Source organism: Passer domesticus, chromosome 22, assembly GCF_036417665.1.
Source record: "Passer domesticus isolate bPasDom1 chromosome 22, bPasDom1.hap1, whole genome shotgun sequence".
Lineage (NCBI taxonomy): Eukaryota > Metazoa > Chordata > Aves > Passeriformes > Passeridae > Passer > Passer domesticus.
The window spans coordinates 3,301,431-3,317,228 of NC_087495.1; the positions used below are offsets into that span (position 1 = coordinate 3,301,431).

At 39.0% G+C, this 15,798-nt stretch overlaps 1 protein-coding gene across 5 annotated transcripts in view; it reads left to right on the forward strand.

The window, feature by feature from the left end:
• VPS13D (vacuolar protein sorting 13 homolog D) overlaps positions 1-15,798 on the forward strand; it is a 97,781-nt gene that overhangs the window by 38,452 nt on the left and 43,531 nt on the right. For all 5 annotated transcript variants that reach the window (XM_064397135.1, XM_064397138.1, XM_064397137.1 and 2 more), the window contains 18 exons: positions 1,576-1,681; positions 2,286-2,438; positions 3,007-3,142; positions 4,224-4,271; positions 5,021-5,171; positions 5,798-6,008; positions 7,110-7,357; positions 7,995-8,186; positions 8,746-8,872; positions 9,342-9,484; positions 10,315-10,445; positions 11,326-11,501; positions 11,617-11,740; positions 12,361-12,596; positions 13,357-13,465; positions 14,073-14,233; positions 14,558-14,666; positions 15,431-15,610. In XM_064397135.1, coding sequence (XP_064253205.1) covers positions 1,576-1,681; positions 2,286-2,438; positions 3,007-3,142; positions 4,224-4,271; positions 5,021-5,171; positions 5,798-6,008; positions 7,110-7,357; positions 7,995-8,186; positions 8,746-8,872; positions 9,342-9,484; positions 10,315-10,445; positions 11,326-11,501; positions 11,617-11,740; positions 12,361-12,596; positions 13,357-13,465; positions 14,073-14,233; positions 14,558-14,666; positions 15,431-15,610 — 2,741 coding nt within the window. The remainder of the gene's footprint in view (positions 1-1,575; positions 1,682-2,285; positions 2,439-3,006; positions 3,143-4,223; positions 4,272-5,020; positions 5,172-5,797; positions 6,009-7,109; positions 7,358-7,994; positions 8,187-8,745; positions 8,873-9,341; positions 9,485-10,314; positions 10,446-11,325; positions 11,502-11,616; positions 11,741-12,360; positions 12,597-13,356; positions 13,466-14,072; positions 14,234-14,557; positions 14,667-15,430; positions 15,611-15,798) is intronic.

Genomic DNA, 15,798 nt, shown 5'->3' on the forward strand with positions numbered 1-15,798 from the left:
AATGGGAGGACAGAAAACTTTCTAGAAATCTACATCTGTTTCCTGTTTGAGTGCCATTAGAAATATTTTCTCTGAGTTTAAAGAAAAAACAAGATGGAAAATTTTGGATTTATTTTTACGAAGTATTTTCTGGGATTTTTTTCCCCTAAAATCAAACAAGCAGCAAAACATCTAATATTCATTGCTTGGCTTTTAGTTGGGGTTGCAGCTAAATAACCAAACTAACTATTAAAAAATCTTCCTAGTAATGATATTTTTTTCAGGCAGTAGTCTCAAAATGCAATTTTTTACATTTCTTTTGAAAATCAGGCCATAGTCCCAAAAATCCTTTTTCTGATGTCTCCAAAGATAAATTGGCAATAGATTAAACACCAGAGTAAAAGTTCATTTGGCTTCTGGTCTGATTTTGTAGAACCTGGGCTAGCCAAAACATTATATAAACTGAAACTCAACACTAAAAACATGTATTTGCTTTTGGCAAAAATCAGAGTTTTGATTTTCAAGGATTTAATCTTCTTGCTGTTTAATTGGAAATAACTTTCTCTGTAAGCTTTAGATCAGATTTAAGTCTCCATGGACAATGTGAGGGTACATAGGAATTTGTTGATCTGACAGAAAATCATCTGTCATGATCTGAAACTCCTTCAAAAACTTTCCTGCCCTCCCCACACCAGCCCTGCTTGCCTCTGGAAACTTTTGCAGTGACTTCAAATCAGGCCTGGGGAAGAGATTTCTGTCTTACCTTTTGTTTAAGCAACTGATTTATTGTGTGTGCCTTCTTTCCACTTCTCTCATGCTAAAGATCTTGTGTATTGAGGTAGCAGCCAGTTATCTTCCTTTTTAAGTAAATTGCTGGGCTTTGGCAGGGGTTTTTCTGTGTCCAAACTCAGTGAGTATTTTCACAGATTTCATGCACTGAAGTGTGGAAGATGAGAGTAGCACTGGTGTGCATGTTAGAAATTTGTGCTTAGAAAAATTGAACATGGGAGAAGTATTTTCTTCTGGTGTTTTGCTATCCCAGCATTTTAACAAAACCAGATTGTCTTTGTTTGCTCTCAAATTATTTTCCATATTTCAGTGGGCTTTATCCTGTCTAGGAAAATATTTCTACTTGTTCAGGCTTTGAGAATAAAAGTCCCTTTAAAGGGTATACTGGCTAACCCTGTATTTGTCACATTAAATTGTAATTATAAGTGAATGTGTTTTTAGTATTTCATGAGCATTTGGATGTACATAAAAGGTTTCTGATTATGCTTGGGTTTTTAGTTAGATACTCTACATGTTAGGTGTAACTGAAGGCATAGTATTTTATAAGATTTCATACAAAGAAACAGAAGAACATGTAGATTAAGCTCAGTTCCAAGGGGGATTGATGTAGGGGAAGAATGTCTGTTAGTTTTGTACCATTTCTGTAGTAGTTACTAATTGTAAAACCTTTGTAGATAATCTGATGTGCTGTTTCTTTGGTTTTAGTTAGTGCAGGTTGTGGTTCTCCAGCATTGTATCTCATCCCACACACACATCTGACGAAGGTTTCTCATGGGCGTTCAGACAAGTCTGTGTTCTGTTTTGTAGCTGAAATGAAGACCCCGAAGCGCAGGCAGCCGTTCGTCCCCTTTGCTCTGAGGAATCACACTGGCTGCACTCTCTGGTTTGCCACCCTGACTACAACCCCAACCCGGTAAGGAGCTCTTTGGGGATCACTGCAGACATATTTGTCTGGCTCCTCCTCCACATCAGCCAATCTCTGTTGTTTTCAGTGCTTTTGTTTCACAGACACATGTAGGCAGCTCCCAGTTTTACTCAGTTGAGAGCCTCTTCTTTGACAGAGAGATAGTTTTATTATTAAACAAAAAAGATTTTTTTCCAAGAGACCTAGCAGAATGTGGAAACCAGTCAAGTACATTCATGGTGTAAATGTGAACTGAGGCAGACTTAAAAAGCACATGCTGTCACCCTGTTTTTCTAAGTTCTTCTAAGCCTTCTGATGTTTACATTCTTGTAATGAACTTTCTCACACAGTTTTATGTAAATAATTATTGTTTTACATTCTTCTGTGGAGGAGAAGAAATTTGATGGACTTTTGCTGTCATTGGAGAGGTGGCACTGTCATCCTCCAATCCACTGTCACTTTTAAAATCTATAAATGTTGGAGTCGGGAAAGAAGCTTCCCTTCTTTTTACCCTGGAGGTTCCAGCATGCGTATTGTTTTATTTCATGTCCTGCAGTGACACACTTGCAAATGGAAGTAGTAATTTTGTGAAATGCTGTGCTTCTCTTCACAGGGCTGCGCTGTCTCATAGTGGGAGTCCAGGTGTTGTTCCTGAGGAAAACGGGACGTTGCTGGGTGATGCCCATAATGTCAGTGAATGGCAGGAGGTTATCACTGGGGAAGAGGTTCCGTTTGAGTTTGAAACCAGAGGGAAACTCAGACACAGGTGAAGGGACCAGGCCATGAGATGTTCTCACAGTCTCCTATATGGAACACACAGCTTCACAGTTGCGAGGGCACTGGCAGGTGTCACGTTAAAAGTGGATTTCTGTAAAATCTATTGTTAATGTATAGTTTCTATTTTTAATACTCTTGTATGGAATTATAGTATCTCTGGTAAAGCAGCTGTTGTGGCAGCTATTCCTATATGTGAGTTGGATCATTATCAGCTTTTAGAAGGACTTGGGGGCCTCAGTTACAAATCGTTTATTTTAAAGGGCTGTTGGGGCAGTGTTGGTTGTTATCAGAGGTAAGAACTAGAGCTTGTTAACAAATGTGTAGCACGCTTTTATTTTTGCAACGCACTTATGTGTCTGTGTGCTCCTTAGGAAAGGTGGAGTAATTAAACATAAAACCAGGTCCATCTATCCATGAAATGGGAAAACTCTTGAGATTTTTTAATGCTTCAGTAAAATTCTTTAAATAGAATCCAGAGGATGTTTGTGGTTTTAACTTTTGGTATTTAGTCTCTATAATAATGCTTGATAGTAATTTAACTTGCTCTAACCTGGTAGGCACACACATGACCTAAGGATTCATCAGTTGCAAGTGAGAGTAAATGGCTGGGAAGAAGTGAGTCCAGTGTCTGTAGACAAAGTTGGGACATTTTTCCGATATGCTGCGCCAGATAAGAATTCCTCCTCTTCTACTGTAAGTTCTGATTTCGAGTGTTTTAAAATAATATTAGGATATTAATAATATTAGAAGATTATAATAGATAATTTTATGATCGAAATATAATATTATTATAATGCATTATAATGTATTAGAATAATAATAATATTAGAATATTAGGAGTAATGATTTTGATCTAAAAGCATCTGCTATATGAGATTGCCTCTTTCCAGTTAGCCTGGACTGGGAGAGCTTGGAGGTGCTGGGTTCCCAACTGTGTAACAAAGCACAGCCAGAGCAGTCAGCAGTTAATCTGTGCTTGGCAGGCAGAGCTTCCAGGGACAGAATGAATGTATTAGTGACAGGCCATGCACTCGTGGAGACTGAGCTTTAAATCAGCCCAGCATTTCAGCAGCTACTTTTATTTCTTTTATTGCAGGAATGCTTTTCATGTCCTTAATTTGCTTAAAATAAACAACACTGGCAATTTCCTGTAAGTGTAGAGATTGGTTTTTAAGTCTGTGGCTCTGTAGACAAAATATACTTGTCATGAAGGGGAAATGCAGTTGTAATAATCAGCAGGCTGGCATTAGGGGGAGGCTCAGTGATAAAAATGGTTTTGTGGATTTCAAGACTGTTTTGAGACTAGCTACTGGAAGTTGTTGAGCACCGGGCAAATAGGAGTTTGAGATCTTTTTGATATAAAGCAGAATTAAATTTGATTTAATACTGCTGACAAGAGCCAGTGGTCTCTTACTTGAATTTTCTGATGTTTTTATATTGAAGCATAAAAAGGATCATCTCTCTGTAATTTGAATATTGAAGGAAAAGGTTGCAAATTATGAGATTATGATAAATTAATGTGAACTCCTGTTCAGCAACATCTCCTGTAGACTTTTTCTTTACAACAAACCCTCCTTAAGCTTCAGGTATTTTGCAAAGCAGTGTTACAAACAGGCTTTGCTAATCTAGTTCTGACAGGATTCCAAGCTGTACTGAAGATCAGAAACACAAAGTGATGAACATTTATTCTTCTGTAGTAAAGTTCTGTGTTAAAGCTGAGAGCAGTATTTTAAAAGTTGAACTACTTTCACCTTCTTGTTTACTCTCCTCTCAGCTTGGAAGCCCAATCAGTAGAACAAATATCATACATCCACAAGTCTACGTGAGTATATATTTTCATTTTTTTGAGAGCTACTTAAGTAAGAGTAGGGAAACTCTACACAAGTGAACTGGCTTTCCCTTCTTTCTAGAACCTTTCCAGTAGAAAGGAAAGAGAATTCAAGCTAACAAAATGAACTGTCAAATATTTATGATTTACCATTCCTCACCAGTACAAATATTTGAAAAATGGGTCTTAAATTCCAGTCTATGAATTCTAGCATGTAAACACATACTAAATGTTGTTTTCAGGATCAAAGTGGCAATGACTTTGTGTAATGTAGAAGGTAAAACACCACATCAGAAGGGCAGCTATGAGTGAACAAAGTGTTAAGTAAGCTCCAACTAATTTTTCAGTTTTGACAGATAGGAATGATGAGTGGTTGGTAATTATATGAGGCTTAGACTTCATGGATTTATTAAATAATGTAATAGTGAGACGATGTATAAAGTTATTTTCTTAGAATCTGTATTGCTCTTTTTGAGCAATCCAATTTGAACTTGGATTATTTTGAGAAAGATAATGGAGTTAGTGGTATGTGGAATTGCTTTTTCATAATTTTACTGTGCTTTAAGGAGGAGGTACAGGATTATAAACCACCATTATGAAACTATTTCTATACCTGATGAGTTGCACATGCTTGGACTCAGTTGGCAAGTTTTTCTCCAGCAGTTAGTGCTTCATAATGGAGGTGTCCCTCTTCTAGATCTATTCATTACCTGAGCTTTTTAATGCTTTTAAATATCTTCCAGTTTTCTTCATTGCCTCCAGTTCGTGTGGTGTTTGAAGTGACCATGGAGGGGAGCGCCCGGAAGGTGATAACGGTGCGCTCAGCCTTGATGCTGAAGAACAAGCTGGAAATTCCAATGGAGCTGCGACTGGACAGTCCTTCTGCCCCTGACAGTGAGTGCTGTACACTCCTGTGACCCATATTCCTGTAGCATTCCTTATGTACTGTGGGGAATCCAGCTTTCTCCCCAAGAAGATTCACCACTTTATGTAATACTTCACCTCCCTGGACAGGATATGGGTCGTGTTAAGAAGAAGACAGTCAACAAGAGACTGGAGAATCCAGTAGGATTTTCAGTTGTTTATCAAACAGGGAAAGCTGAGTCTCTGTAAAGACTTAATCTTATTTCTGTATGTAGCAAAGTTGTCTCTTTAGCAGCAGTCTAGAGGGTTTTGGTGTTACCATGCAGAGGGTTAGTGTACAGATCTAATGATACATTGATAATGTACCCAAAAGGTTTGAAGAATGAGGTTTTTGAAACAAGCATTTTCACTAAAGAATTTCAGTACCAGCAAGTTTTTAGATTGTTTCAGTTTTACACACTGAAATTAGTCTGCTGCCAGATTGTTAATAGAGCTGAAAATAACTGGTTGGGTTTTGAAACATGCATAAAGGAGGAGTTGATTTACATTAAAATTAAACGTATTGCCTTAAAAATGTGAGACTTAGTACTTCAAAATTTTATGGTTTTCAGTAAAGGAGCCTCTTTTGATATGTGTGTTTTCTTCTCTGGTTGCAGAGCCTGTAGTGCTTCCAGCAGTTATGCCAGGAGATTCCTTTGCTATTCCATTACATCTCACATCCTGGCGTTTGCAAGCCAGGCCCAAAGGAATGGGATTCTTCTTCTGCAAGGCTCCTATTCACTGGACTAATGTCCAGAAGGCAGCAGAGGTGTGCAGCAGCAAGAGGGAGTGCCATTCCATGGAGTCTGAAAACAGCCGATTTTTCAGGTAATTAAAGCCTAGTTCTTCTTCTGTAAGCTCTGATAAATGAAATCCTGTGGGAGTAAATAACAGGAAAGAAAAGGCTTAGAGATGAAAGCTGCTGCAGTTTAGTGGGATGTTTTATTGGGTCTGTTGAATAGTGAGAAAGCAGTGAAGTGTAGCTGCTCTGTTTCTGCAGGGCTCCTTGAAGCTCCTCTGGCAGTGCCTGTTAAACCTCTGACAATACAAAGCACACTATGAATGTTTATTGTAAAAAAAAAGAAAATTCAGAAAATAGAATGTGAACTTGCATTAAACTAACTGCTCAGTCTCACTTAGGATAATGAGTGGTTTTCCAAAAGAGTGTTCACAAATATTCATTCTTTGTCCTCCATGTTCTCTGCTTGGTTCTGAGGCAAAAAATGTGTCTGCATAGTGAGGACTTAATGGAATGTTGTAGTTTTTCAATACAATTGATTTAGGGCTGCTCTGAATTTGGGAAACACTAGTACAGGGATTATGGAAATTGTGTCAGGAAATGACCTTTGCACACTGTGTAGTTATTGCTCTGTGTCAGTTGCATAGTTCATTTCCTAATATGCTGGTCTTTAATGTATCACAGAGAGCAAAACAAACAAATTATTTAAAATGAAGGTTTACCAACTCAATTTTTCACATTAACTAATAGAAAAGTGAAATGCCAAGTGGTTAGAGCAAGGATATATCTACTGGGAAGGAGACATTCAGCATTTATGTTTAAGAACATGCTTATAATTTACTTTAATGGTTAAAAATCTCTTTTTAGTAGCAGTTAAGAAGATGCTTTTTCAAGTTTATGAAAGTCAGTTTTAAAGGTGGTAATAATAGCCATTTTCTGTTAGTCTCTGAATAGACCAGTTTTTGGGGAACTAACTTCAGTCTTTGATTAAAATCAGAAAACTCTTAATGTCAGACATAAAAAATACCTTATAATAATCTACAAAGTGAACATGTGGAGAACAACTCTAAGTGCTGTGTTTCTTATTAATCCTGAAGTTAGAGCATCTTTGAGGACTTAGTGCAATACAGAAAAACTGGGTTTAATTGTTCTGTCAAATTCATTCACTTCTCACGTCTCGGCATTCCCAGGTTTTGCGTGGCTATAAAGAAAGAAAACTACCCAGATTACATGCCTTCCAGCATCTTCTCTGACAGTGCTAAGCAGATTTTCAGGCAGCCTGGGCATACCATTTACCTCCTGCCAACGGTGGTGATCTGCAATCTGCTGCCCTGTGAGCTGGAGTTCTACGTGAAGGGTTTGCCCATCAGCGGGACGCTGAAGCCGGGCAAAGAGGCCGCCTTGCACACGGCTGACACAGCCCAGAACATCGAGCTGGGTAAGGCTCCTGCTCAGGCACCATTTGCTGCTCCCCTCTGTACCCCCAGGAAACTTGTTCTGCAAGGAGCTATGGCACAGAGTGGAAAAATAGAAAGCATTTAAATGATGATTTCATTGGGTTGCAGAGCTTCTTATTTTTAATTAAGTGAACGCACTGGAAAAAAACCAACCCAGTATTGCCATCATTCCTCCTGGTTTGTCAGCTGTCACTTGGAATGTTCCTTGTTCAGTTCTTGTTTTCATGAGAGTGGACACTGGAGAGAACAGTGGTAAAGAAGGGAATAAATCAAATAAGCTCCTAATATTTTGGGTAGTTTTGCTCTTTTCTTTTTGACAGAAATAATTGGTGTTGAGAGTGTATGTGGAGATACTCAACACAGGCTAGACCTGTAATGCCTAAAGCAATAATTAGCCCTAAGCACAGTCCCTTACAGAACTTGTTTTGCTGTTTGTGTCTTAAACTGAGGCATTTCTTCATGAGATCAGAGTTTACTATACTGGGCAGATATAAAAGTTGATCAGGGTGAGCTCTTTGTAATATTTAGGGAGATCAAGAAACGCCAGCTTAAGTGCTTATCAAAAACCTCATGTTTGTGTGGGTGATGTTTTATTTTGCTCTGCTTTTTGTTTCATAGGGGTATTGCTGGAGAACTTCCCAATCTGCAAAGAGCTGTTGATTCCTCCAGGGACACAGAACTACGTGGTGCGGATGCGATTGTACGACGCCAACAAACGGCTGCTCAATCTGACCATCCGCATTGTGTGTCGTGCTGAGGGCTCTCTGAAAATACTCATTTCAGCTCCATACTGGTTAATCAACAAAACAGGCAAGTTCTCTTGTAATCATGAAGTGGAAAATAAGGATTTCCTGTAGTATTTTGATTTGCTTTCTAGTCAAAGTTTTTAAATGCTACGTAAGAGGAATAAAGGTTGTAAGAATTAATGTTTTTAATAGTGCCAGCAGCTACTGTTTGATGCATGTTACAGCAGGTAACTTAGACATTGGGTTGCTATATTACAGATTTTCAAACATGAGCTGTTGTGCCTCTCAATAAATCAGTATAGATTAGATCACTTTTGAAATTTCTTTGATTTTCAAAGACTGAAATTGCCTTGAGAAGGCAATGGTCTGAATTGCAGTGAGTCTGTGTGAACTTCCATTGGCACTTTCAGGTCTGCATGGAGCAGTCTCATGACCTGCAGCTGTGAACAGCTGTTTAAAGAAGATTAAGAAGAACTTGAAGGAGAATTCATGCACAGTAATGGCTAAAATACTACAACAAAAATATCTTGGGTTCCTTAATTTGAAATTGTTACAGTTCTCATTTTAATTTGTACAAAGGTGATGTGTAGTTTAACACTCTTTTCTTCTGTGTTCACTTAAAGGATTGCCGCTTATCTTCAGACAAGATAATGCAAAAACAGATGCAGCTGGCCAGTTTGAGGAGCACGAGCTTGCTAGAAGCCTCAGCCCACTGCTGTTCTGTTATGCTGATAAAGAACAGCCAAACTTGTAAGTAAGAAGGGCAATCAGGAGGTAATTTACAAAGATGAAAGTATTAAGATGACCTGTGAAATGATTATGTTTTTTAATGCTGTGTTGAGCATATTGGATTCTTAGACATTTCCTACTGAAAGCTCCTTAGTTGGCCAATTCTATTGTGTCTCAATTTATTCCATTTTTTTTTTTTTAAATTTCAAATATAAAAGATAGCATTTGGGTATCATGATTAATCAGTCTGGAAATTGCCAAGCTTTTTACAGGACATGGCCATTGACTCCTTACCAGTGTGTTGAAAGGACTTATGGCAGAAATGCAGAATGAGTCACTCAGTAAGAGATTTATCATGGCTTCAAATGCTTCTGCATCCAGACACAGATGTTCTTTTTCTATCTGGGCATGTGTTTGATCATCAGCATCGTGTTGCTACCTGATCCTTCATTTAAATGACTAAAGCTTTGTGTTTTCTTCTTGCCCTTAGCTGTACCATGCGGGTTGGGAAAGGAATCCATCCTGATGGTATGCCTGGCTGGTGCCAGGGTTTCTCCCTGGATGGTGGTAGTGGTGTCAGAGCCCTTAAGGTGATCCAGCATGGAAACAGGCCAGGCCTCATCTATAACATTGGTGAGTGGGGATGGGAGCACTGGAAAACCCTGTGGAACTCTTGGTGAGCTACAATGCCACCGACACAAGAAACAGAACAATTGCAGCAGGGAAATGTATCTTCTTAAAGGCTTTTGAGGGTCCAGAGAAAACCATTAAACAAAAGATAGTGTTCTAAGTATTTTTATATCTTTGTTTTGAACTTTATTAGCTTAAAAATTAGCTTTCAGTTATTTTTAATTTTACATTTGGAGTGTTAATAATTACATTGTCAAACTGTTCTGTCTGCTTCTATGTTTTTATTCCCCTTGTATGTTAATTCCAAGTACATTCTAAATCCCGTGACATTACTCTGATTATTTTGAGTGTCTGTGTACTGTAACTGTTCAGCCATGTGCTGCTTCTCTGGGTTTTGCTTGGTGGTGCCTGCATAGGCTGATGTGCAGGAGTGCAGCTTCTGGATTCCTTGTGCTCCTGGTGTACATGAAGTACAAGCAGGTTTTAGTTTTGAATTAAATGAGAATCTGGAAGTTACTCTGCAGTGATTGTCAAGGAATTTTTCATATGTTTAAAAGGGAAATAATTACTTGCATTGATAAATTTGTGATTGGGAATTGTTTCTGGGTTTTTTATCTTCAGTTGTCTTCAGTATATAAGTTGTACTTGAGAAGTAGAGAGTAACAGATGGCATAAGGTTATATTAACTGTTTAAAATAATGTTCCAGTTGTATGGCACAAAGGCTTCACTTCAGGAGCCCAAGAAAGAACTTATCTTCTCTGAAATATACTCTGGGAGCTGTCTTTTTCTTTTGTAAATAATAGCTATATTTTCACCTTGTTTTTATTACTAGGAATTGATGTTAAAAAAGGCAGAGGCCGTTACATTGACACGTGCATGGTCACCTTTGCTCCCCGGTACCTGTTAGACAATAAATCAAGCTACAAACTGGCCTTTGTTCAGCGGGAATTTGCCAGAGGTCAGGTAAGAAGCTTCCTGGTTGTGACTTTTTAGTACAGTACTGTCCTGGTTTAGGGCAAATTTGGGTGAGAACCTCTGAAGGGGTTCATCTGGAAAGCAGATTCAAATGGCTCTTCCCTCAACCAGTTCAGGAAAATATTTCCTTGGAGAAAAGTGGAAAAAACCTGTTTATTTAATAGGCAAAGCATTCACTTGCACAAAAAATCGCCAATATTAAACAATAAAACATCTTGCTGCTCCAAAAGAGATGACAAATTCACAAAGTCCCTCTGTGGGCTGTAGCTTGGCTCACTCAGTCTCTTCTCAGTCCCTCCAGCACTGGAAATGCCATGGCCCAGGCCCAGCTTGGTGGGCCACATGTGAGAGCTGCCAGTCCTCTTCTGGTGTTCAGGCCAGAGCAGGTTTAAACAGCTCCAAAGAAAAAGAAAAGCCACAGTCCAGGGAACTTCTCTGCCTCAGCTAGCTAAAACTAAAAACAAAGGAGAGCTCTGTCTGCTGTCTGTCCATCCACAGCAGAGTCCAGGAGGAGGAATGTGGAGGAATGAGTGCAGTTTCTGAAAACAAACTGAGTGCTTCTTCTTCTCCCCACTTTGCTCTCAGAACCAGGCTTTAAGGGTGCAAAACTTATTTCTGGGCTACGCAGATGAATGAAGATTAGAGCATCATAAAGTCACCCCAGGACTGTACTTAGTCACAGCTTCTGCTCACCAAGAAGAGCAGACATTGTTCTTGAAAGTATTGTTGGCTGGTTATGAGGATCTTTCTCATTATTCCAACAGCAGCGTCCATCTGACAGGAGAATGGCTGTGTTTGTATTTTAGAGGTGTATTGGTTAATAATGAAATTTTCAGTGCTGGGATTATTTACCAATTTCTGTTCCTAGGGAGCATCCAATCCTGATGGCTACATCTCCACCCTCCCTGGTTCCAGTGTCGTGTTCCACTGGCCACGGAATGATTATGATCAGCTGTTGTGTGTGAGGCTGATGGATGTCCCAAACTGCATTTGGTCTGGGGGCTTTGAGGTCAACAAGAACAGTTCCTTCCACATTAACATGAGGTAGCTGTGACCTATAAATCCTCTGCAGCTGCTGTGTTTTGATAGAAGCAGCAGTTTAACCCTGCAGATAATGCAGATCAGAAGTTTACACGTTTTGTACTGTGATCTTCTTCAGGGACACCCTGGGAAAATGTTACTTCTTAAGAGTAGAAATCACCCTTCAAGGAGCCACGTATCGCATTGCGTTCAGCGACACCGACCAGCTGCCGCCGCCTTTCCGCATTGACAACTTCTCCAAGGTAGAAGAACCAAACCCCATGTTTTTCCTTTTTTTAGTAAAAATAGTAATTCTGCCACTTTGTTAGAAGTGGGAGATGACTACCTTGTGTAATGAGATAAAATGAAAGTCTGTATATTTGTCTGTAGTAATTGTAATTTTCTGAAGTTCTAGTAAAAATTGCTTGATGTCAGCTGATGATGTCAGCTACATCATCTTTTTCAAATAATAGTGGTAACATTGTGGCTTTAAAAGTCTCTTTTTTAAAAATCTCTTCTTTAAAAGTCTCCATTTCTTACAAGGAAGAGAAGTATTACCAATAAGAGGGCTGGTATTTAATCTGTTCTAGTCTTCTAACTTAGGTTAGCAGGGTTTGAGATGCTCCATGGGCCTGCAGAGATTTTGCAGACATTTCACACAGATGACAGATAAAAGCAAAGATTATGTTTATCATCCCTTTAAGACTCTCTTTACTTGAGAACTGAATGGAAGAATATGCATATGGAAATGATTGGGAGGGCAAAAAAAGGAAGTGATCTGAACATGTTTTAGTCATCACCTCCTGGTAAATGAGCAAATGATAGCAAAAAGTCTGTCTGATGAACAATTCCTGTATGAACTCCTCTGTGCTGACTGCTACAGGTCCCAGTTGTGTTTAAGCAGCACGGGGTGGTGGAGCCCAGGCTGTCCACTGATGTGAAGCCCATGACCTCTCTGGATTATGCATGGGATGAGCCAATCCTGCATCCCTTCATCACACTGACGGTGAAAGGAGCAGGCTCCTCAGAAGTTGTCTGCTGCATGAATGACTTCCAAGACAGCAAACAGCTTTACTATGAAAACTTCATCTATATTGCTGCTACATATACTTTCTCAGGGTAATTCTTGATATCTTTGATGGAAGTACTTTTAACGTTCATATTAAGCTTTAATTAATTAATTTCAAATTATTATTCTCTTTATGGTTACCATTCGGAAGTTTTTCACATGGAGTTAAACTTTTGTCTACCTTGTAGCTAACAGAAGAAATGCCAAATTCAGAAGCTATCTGGCTGTTAGTAATGTGTGTATTTTACCTCATTTGGACATAGCACCTTTGCTTTAAGGTGCAGCTTGACAGTTTATTCCATCACACAGTGAGAAGGATTTAGCATCTGGCATCTGCTGTGACCCCACTATGTGGTCTCAGAAGAGCTGGGATGTTTGGGGTCCCCCTTTGGGGGCTTAATGTCATTTGGTGTATAAAGGACACTTCACCACAAGTCACACCTACTTACAACATGCATGTGAGGTTTAAACTTGCACTCATTTATATGCTACTGAAAACACCTCTGGGAGATTGATACAGGGCCTTGTTACTTTCCTCAAAATGAGGTATGAAACTGTTCTAATTCATCTGTTTTACCTGTGAAGTTCCTAGTTCCAGTGAGAAATCAAAGCCCCTTTTAAGAATGTACTCAAGTTACCAGCTTGTCCTGGTAATTCCTAACAAGAGGGGAAAATCCCCCAATATAAATGTTACTCTGATGGGTTGTATTGGAAGTGTAAACTTCCAACAGAATTTTGATGCAGATCTAATTTGTGCTGCAGAGGAAGCTGCTACTCTGAACAAACATGATGCTGTTTTCTTGGTTCCAGGTTACAGGAGCCAAGTGTAAGACCAGTTACTCCAAATAAGGATGCTGCAAATGCAGAGCTTGTCCTCGATGTTTCTCCAAAGACTCAACGAGTTTTGCTGAAAAAAAAGGTACCAGGACACGTTTGACTTTTTTTTTTTTTTAGTAACACTCTTGCTCTGTGCTGAAGTAAAATTAAATGCTGAGAGTAGGACAGTGTTAAAAAAAAAAAAAGTTCTAACTTTTGAAGGGTAGGGAAAGACTCCAAACTGCTAGGTTATTGATCCTTCTGTATAAGACTTTTATAGGGGTAAAGGTGACAGAAAAGGGAACAGGCAAGGAAGGTTGTAAATGCCTCCTAGACAGCAGAATATGATAGTTGTGTGTTGGATATTCTCATGAAGTTACAAGGTAGGACATGCTTCCTTTTCGGGAGCATTGTAAGCCAAGTCATCCATTTCTGGAACTCTTAAGAAATAGAAACTGTGTTTAAATATTGCTGAGATTAACAAACAGCTTTTAAATGCAGCTCTTCATCTAGCTGCTGTTGTGTATTCATTGAATATCAGAGTTCAATCAGAAGCCTTTGTCCAATCTAGTTCCTAATTCTGATTCAGAGCTCTGAAGTTAAATATATACAAGTCATTCCAGGAATTATAATTCAAAGCCTCTGATAGCAAAACAGAAGAAAAATACTTGCTCTGTACTGTATTTAAATGTTGAATTTTTCTGTAACAGGAGCCAGGAAAGCGATCCCAGCTCTGGAGGATGACGGACTCAGGAATGCTTTGCCATGAAGGTTCTTCAGTTCCTCATAACCCCCACAAACCTTCTCCTCGCTCTGAGGACTCCAGTATGATCTTGGATATTGCAGGCCTAGCAGCTGTCACAAATAACAGGTACTGAAATACAGCTCCTCAGGAAACTGATGGGGGTGTCTAACAATGTCTTTGGAAACGTACTTAATCTGATATTCTCTGAATTCGGAAAGTATGAAAAAGCTGGATTTTGTCTGGGTTTGTTAGAAAATCTCACGATCACCTGTGTGATTTGAAATACTTGTAAAAGCGTGGCTGATGCCTCTTCAGCAGGTGACTGTTGACAGAGCACTTCAGAAGAGAGATTAGGAAAATGAGCTGGGGCAAAATAAATGTTCAGCATTAACAAAGTGCAGAGTAAAAGTTCTGAGGAGCATCCTGTGAGCACTGAGGCTTCCCCTGCAGGTACGAGCCCCTGATGCTGAGGAGGCCGGACCGGCGGCGCAGCACGACCCAGACGTGGAGCTTTCAGGATGGGAAGCTGACCTGTGGCATCCATGGGCTTGTTGTCCAAGTCAGTACTGATTGTGTGTCAAACCTGTTTTGTTTGTTGCTGATGTAGATGACAGGCATTGGGCTTGGTATTAAAGTGAGCTAAAAGCTTTGAGACAAGTTCAGAATACAGAGCAAAACAAACTTGTGCAAGCACCTTATGTTTTAAATTTATATTTGAATGTTCTTATTAATTTCAAATAATTCAAGATCTTGCACTATTAATTAGAAATTATAAAAGTATTTTAGTTAGTACCATGATATTGCATTGATCATTTTACTGCAGCTTAGTAAGTTTCTACTTGAAGCAACCAAAAAAGTTCTTTATTGCTGTCTTTAGACAGCAAGAAATAAGGATTGGCTCAGTAAGGATTTACATTCTCATGTAAGGTCCAGAGTTCATCTTTCAAAAAGCTTCCTATCATTTTGGAAGACTTTTCAGGAAGGTCTTTCCAATGTCCCTTGATGATGTGATAACTTCAGTTTTAAACATGCAGTGGGAATACTTAATTCCCACTTAATTATCAATTACCTGCCTAATTATCAATTACTTAATTATCAATCTTGGCTGCTCCTTTTAGCTGCCAATTAATTAAACATGAGTTAGTAGAAACTTCAGTAATATCAAGTAAAATGCTGCTGGACTGCTTTTCTTTAATTTCTGAAGAATAAGGAGAGGAAAGTAAAATACCGTTTTAAATTAATACACACAAATAGTTATCTGAAGTGTTTACCTATTGCTTAATTACTTAATTTTCTTTCCTTACTTTTTTTTTCTTTCTCCAGGCAAAGGGAGGCATCCAGGGTCTTCATGATGGAGCTGAAGTTGTTCTAGGGCCTGATAACTCACTTGACCTTTTGGGGCCAGTCCCACCTGAACAGCAGTTCACAAACCAAAAGATGAGGCCTGGCTCAGGAGTACTGGCTGTGAGAGTCATCCCAGATGGGCCAACTAGAGTTCTGCAGGTGACAGTCCTTCATTAACTAGAATCTAGTTATATTCTTTGCTTATGCTGGAAATATTCTTTTTCTGTATTACACCCTTAAATCCTTATGAAAAGCTGCCTTTATAGTGACACGAAGGGGATGGGAATATCATAAACCAGAATAGTTAGTACAAAAGTTTCCTTGGCCTTAATTTTTTAAAAAGATAA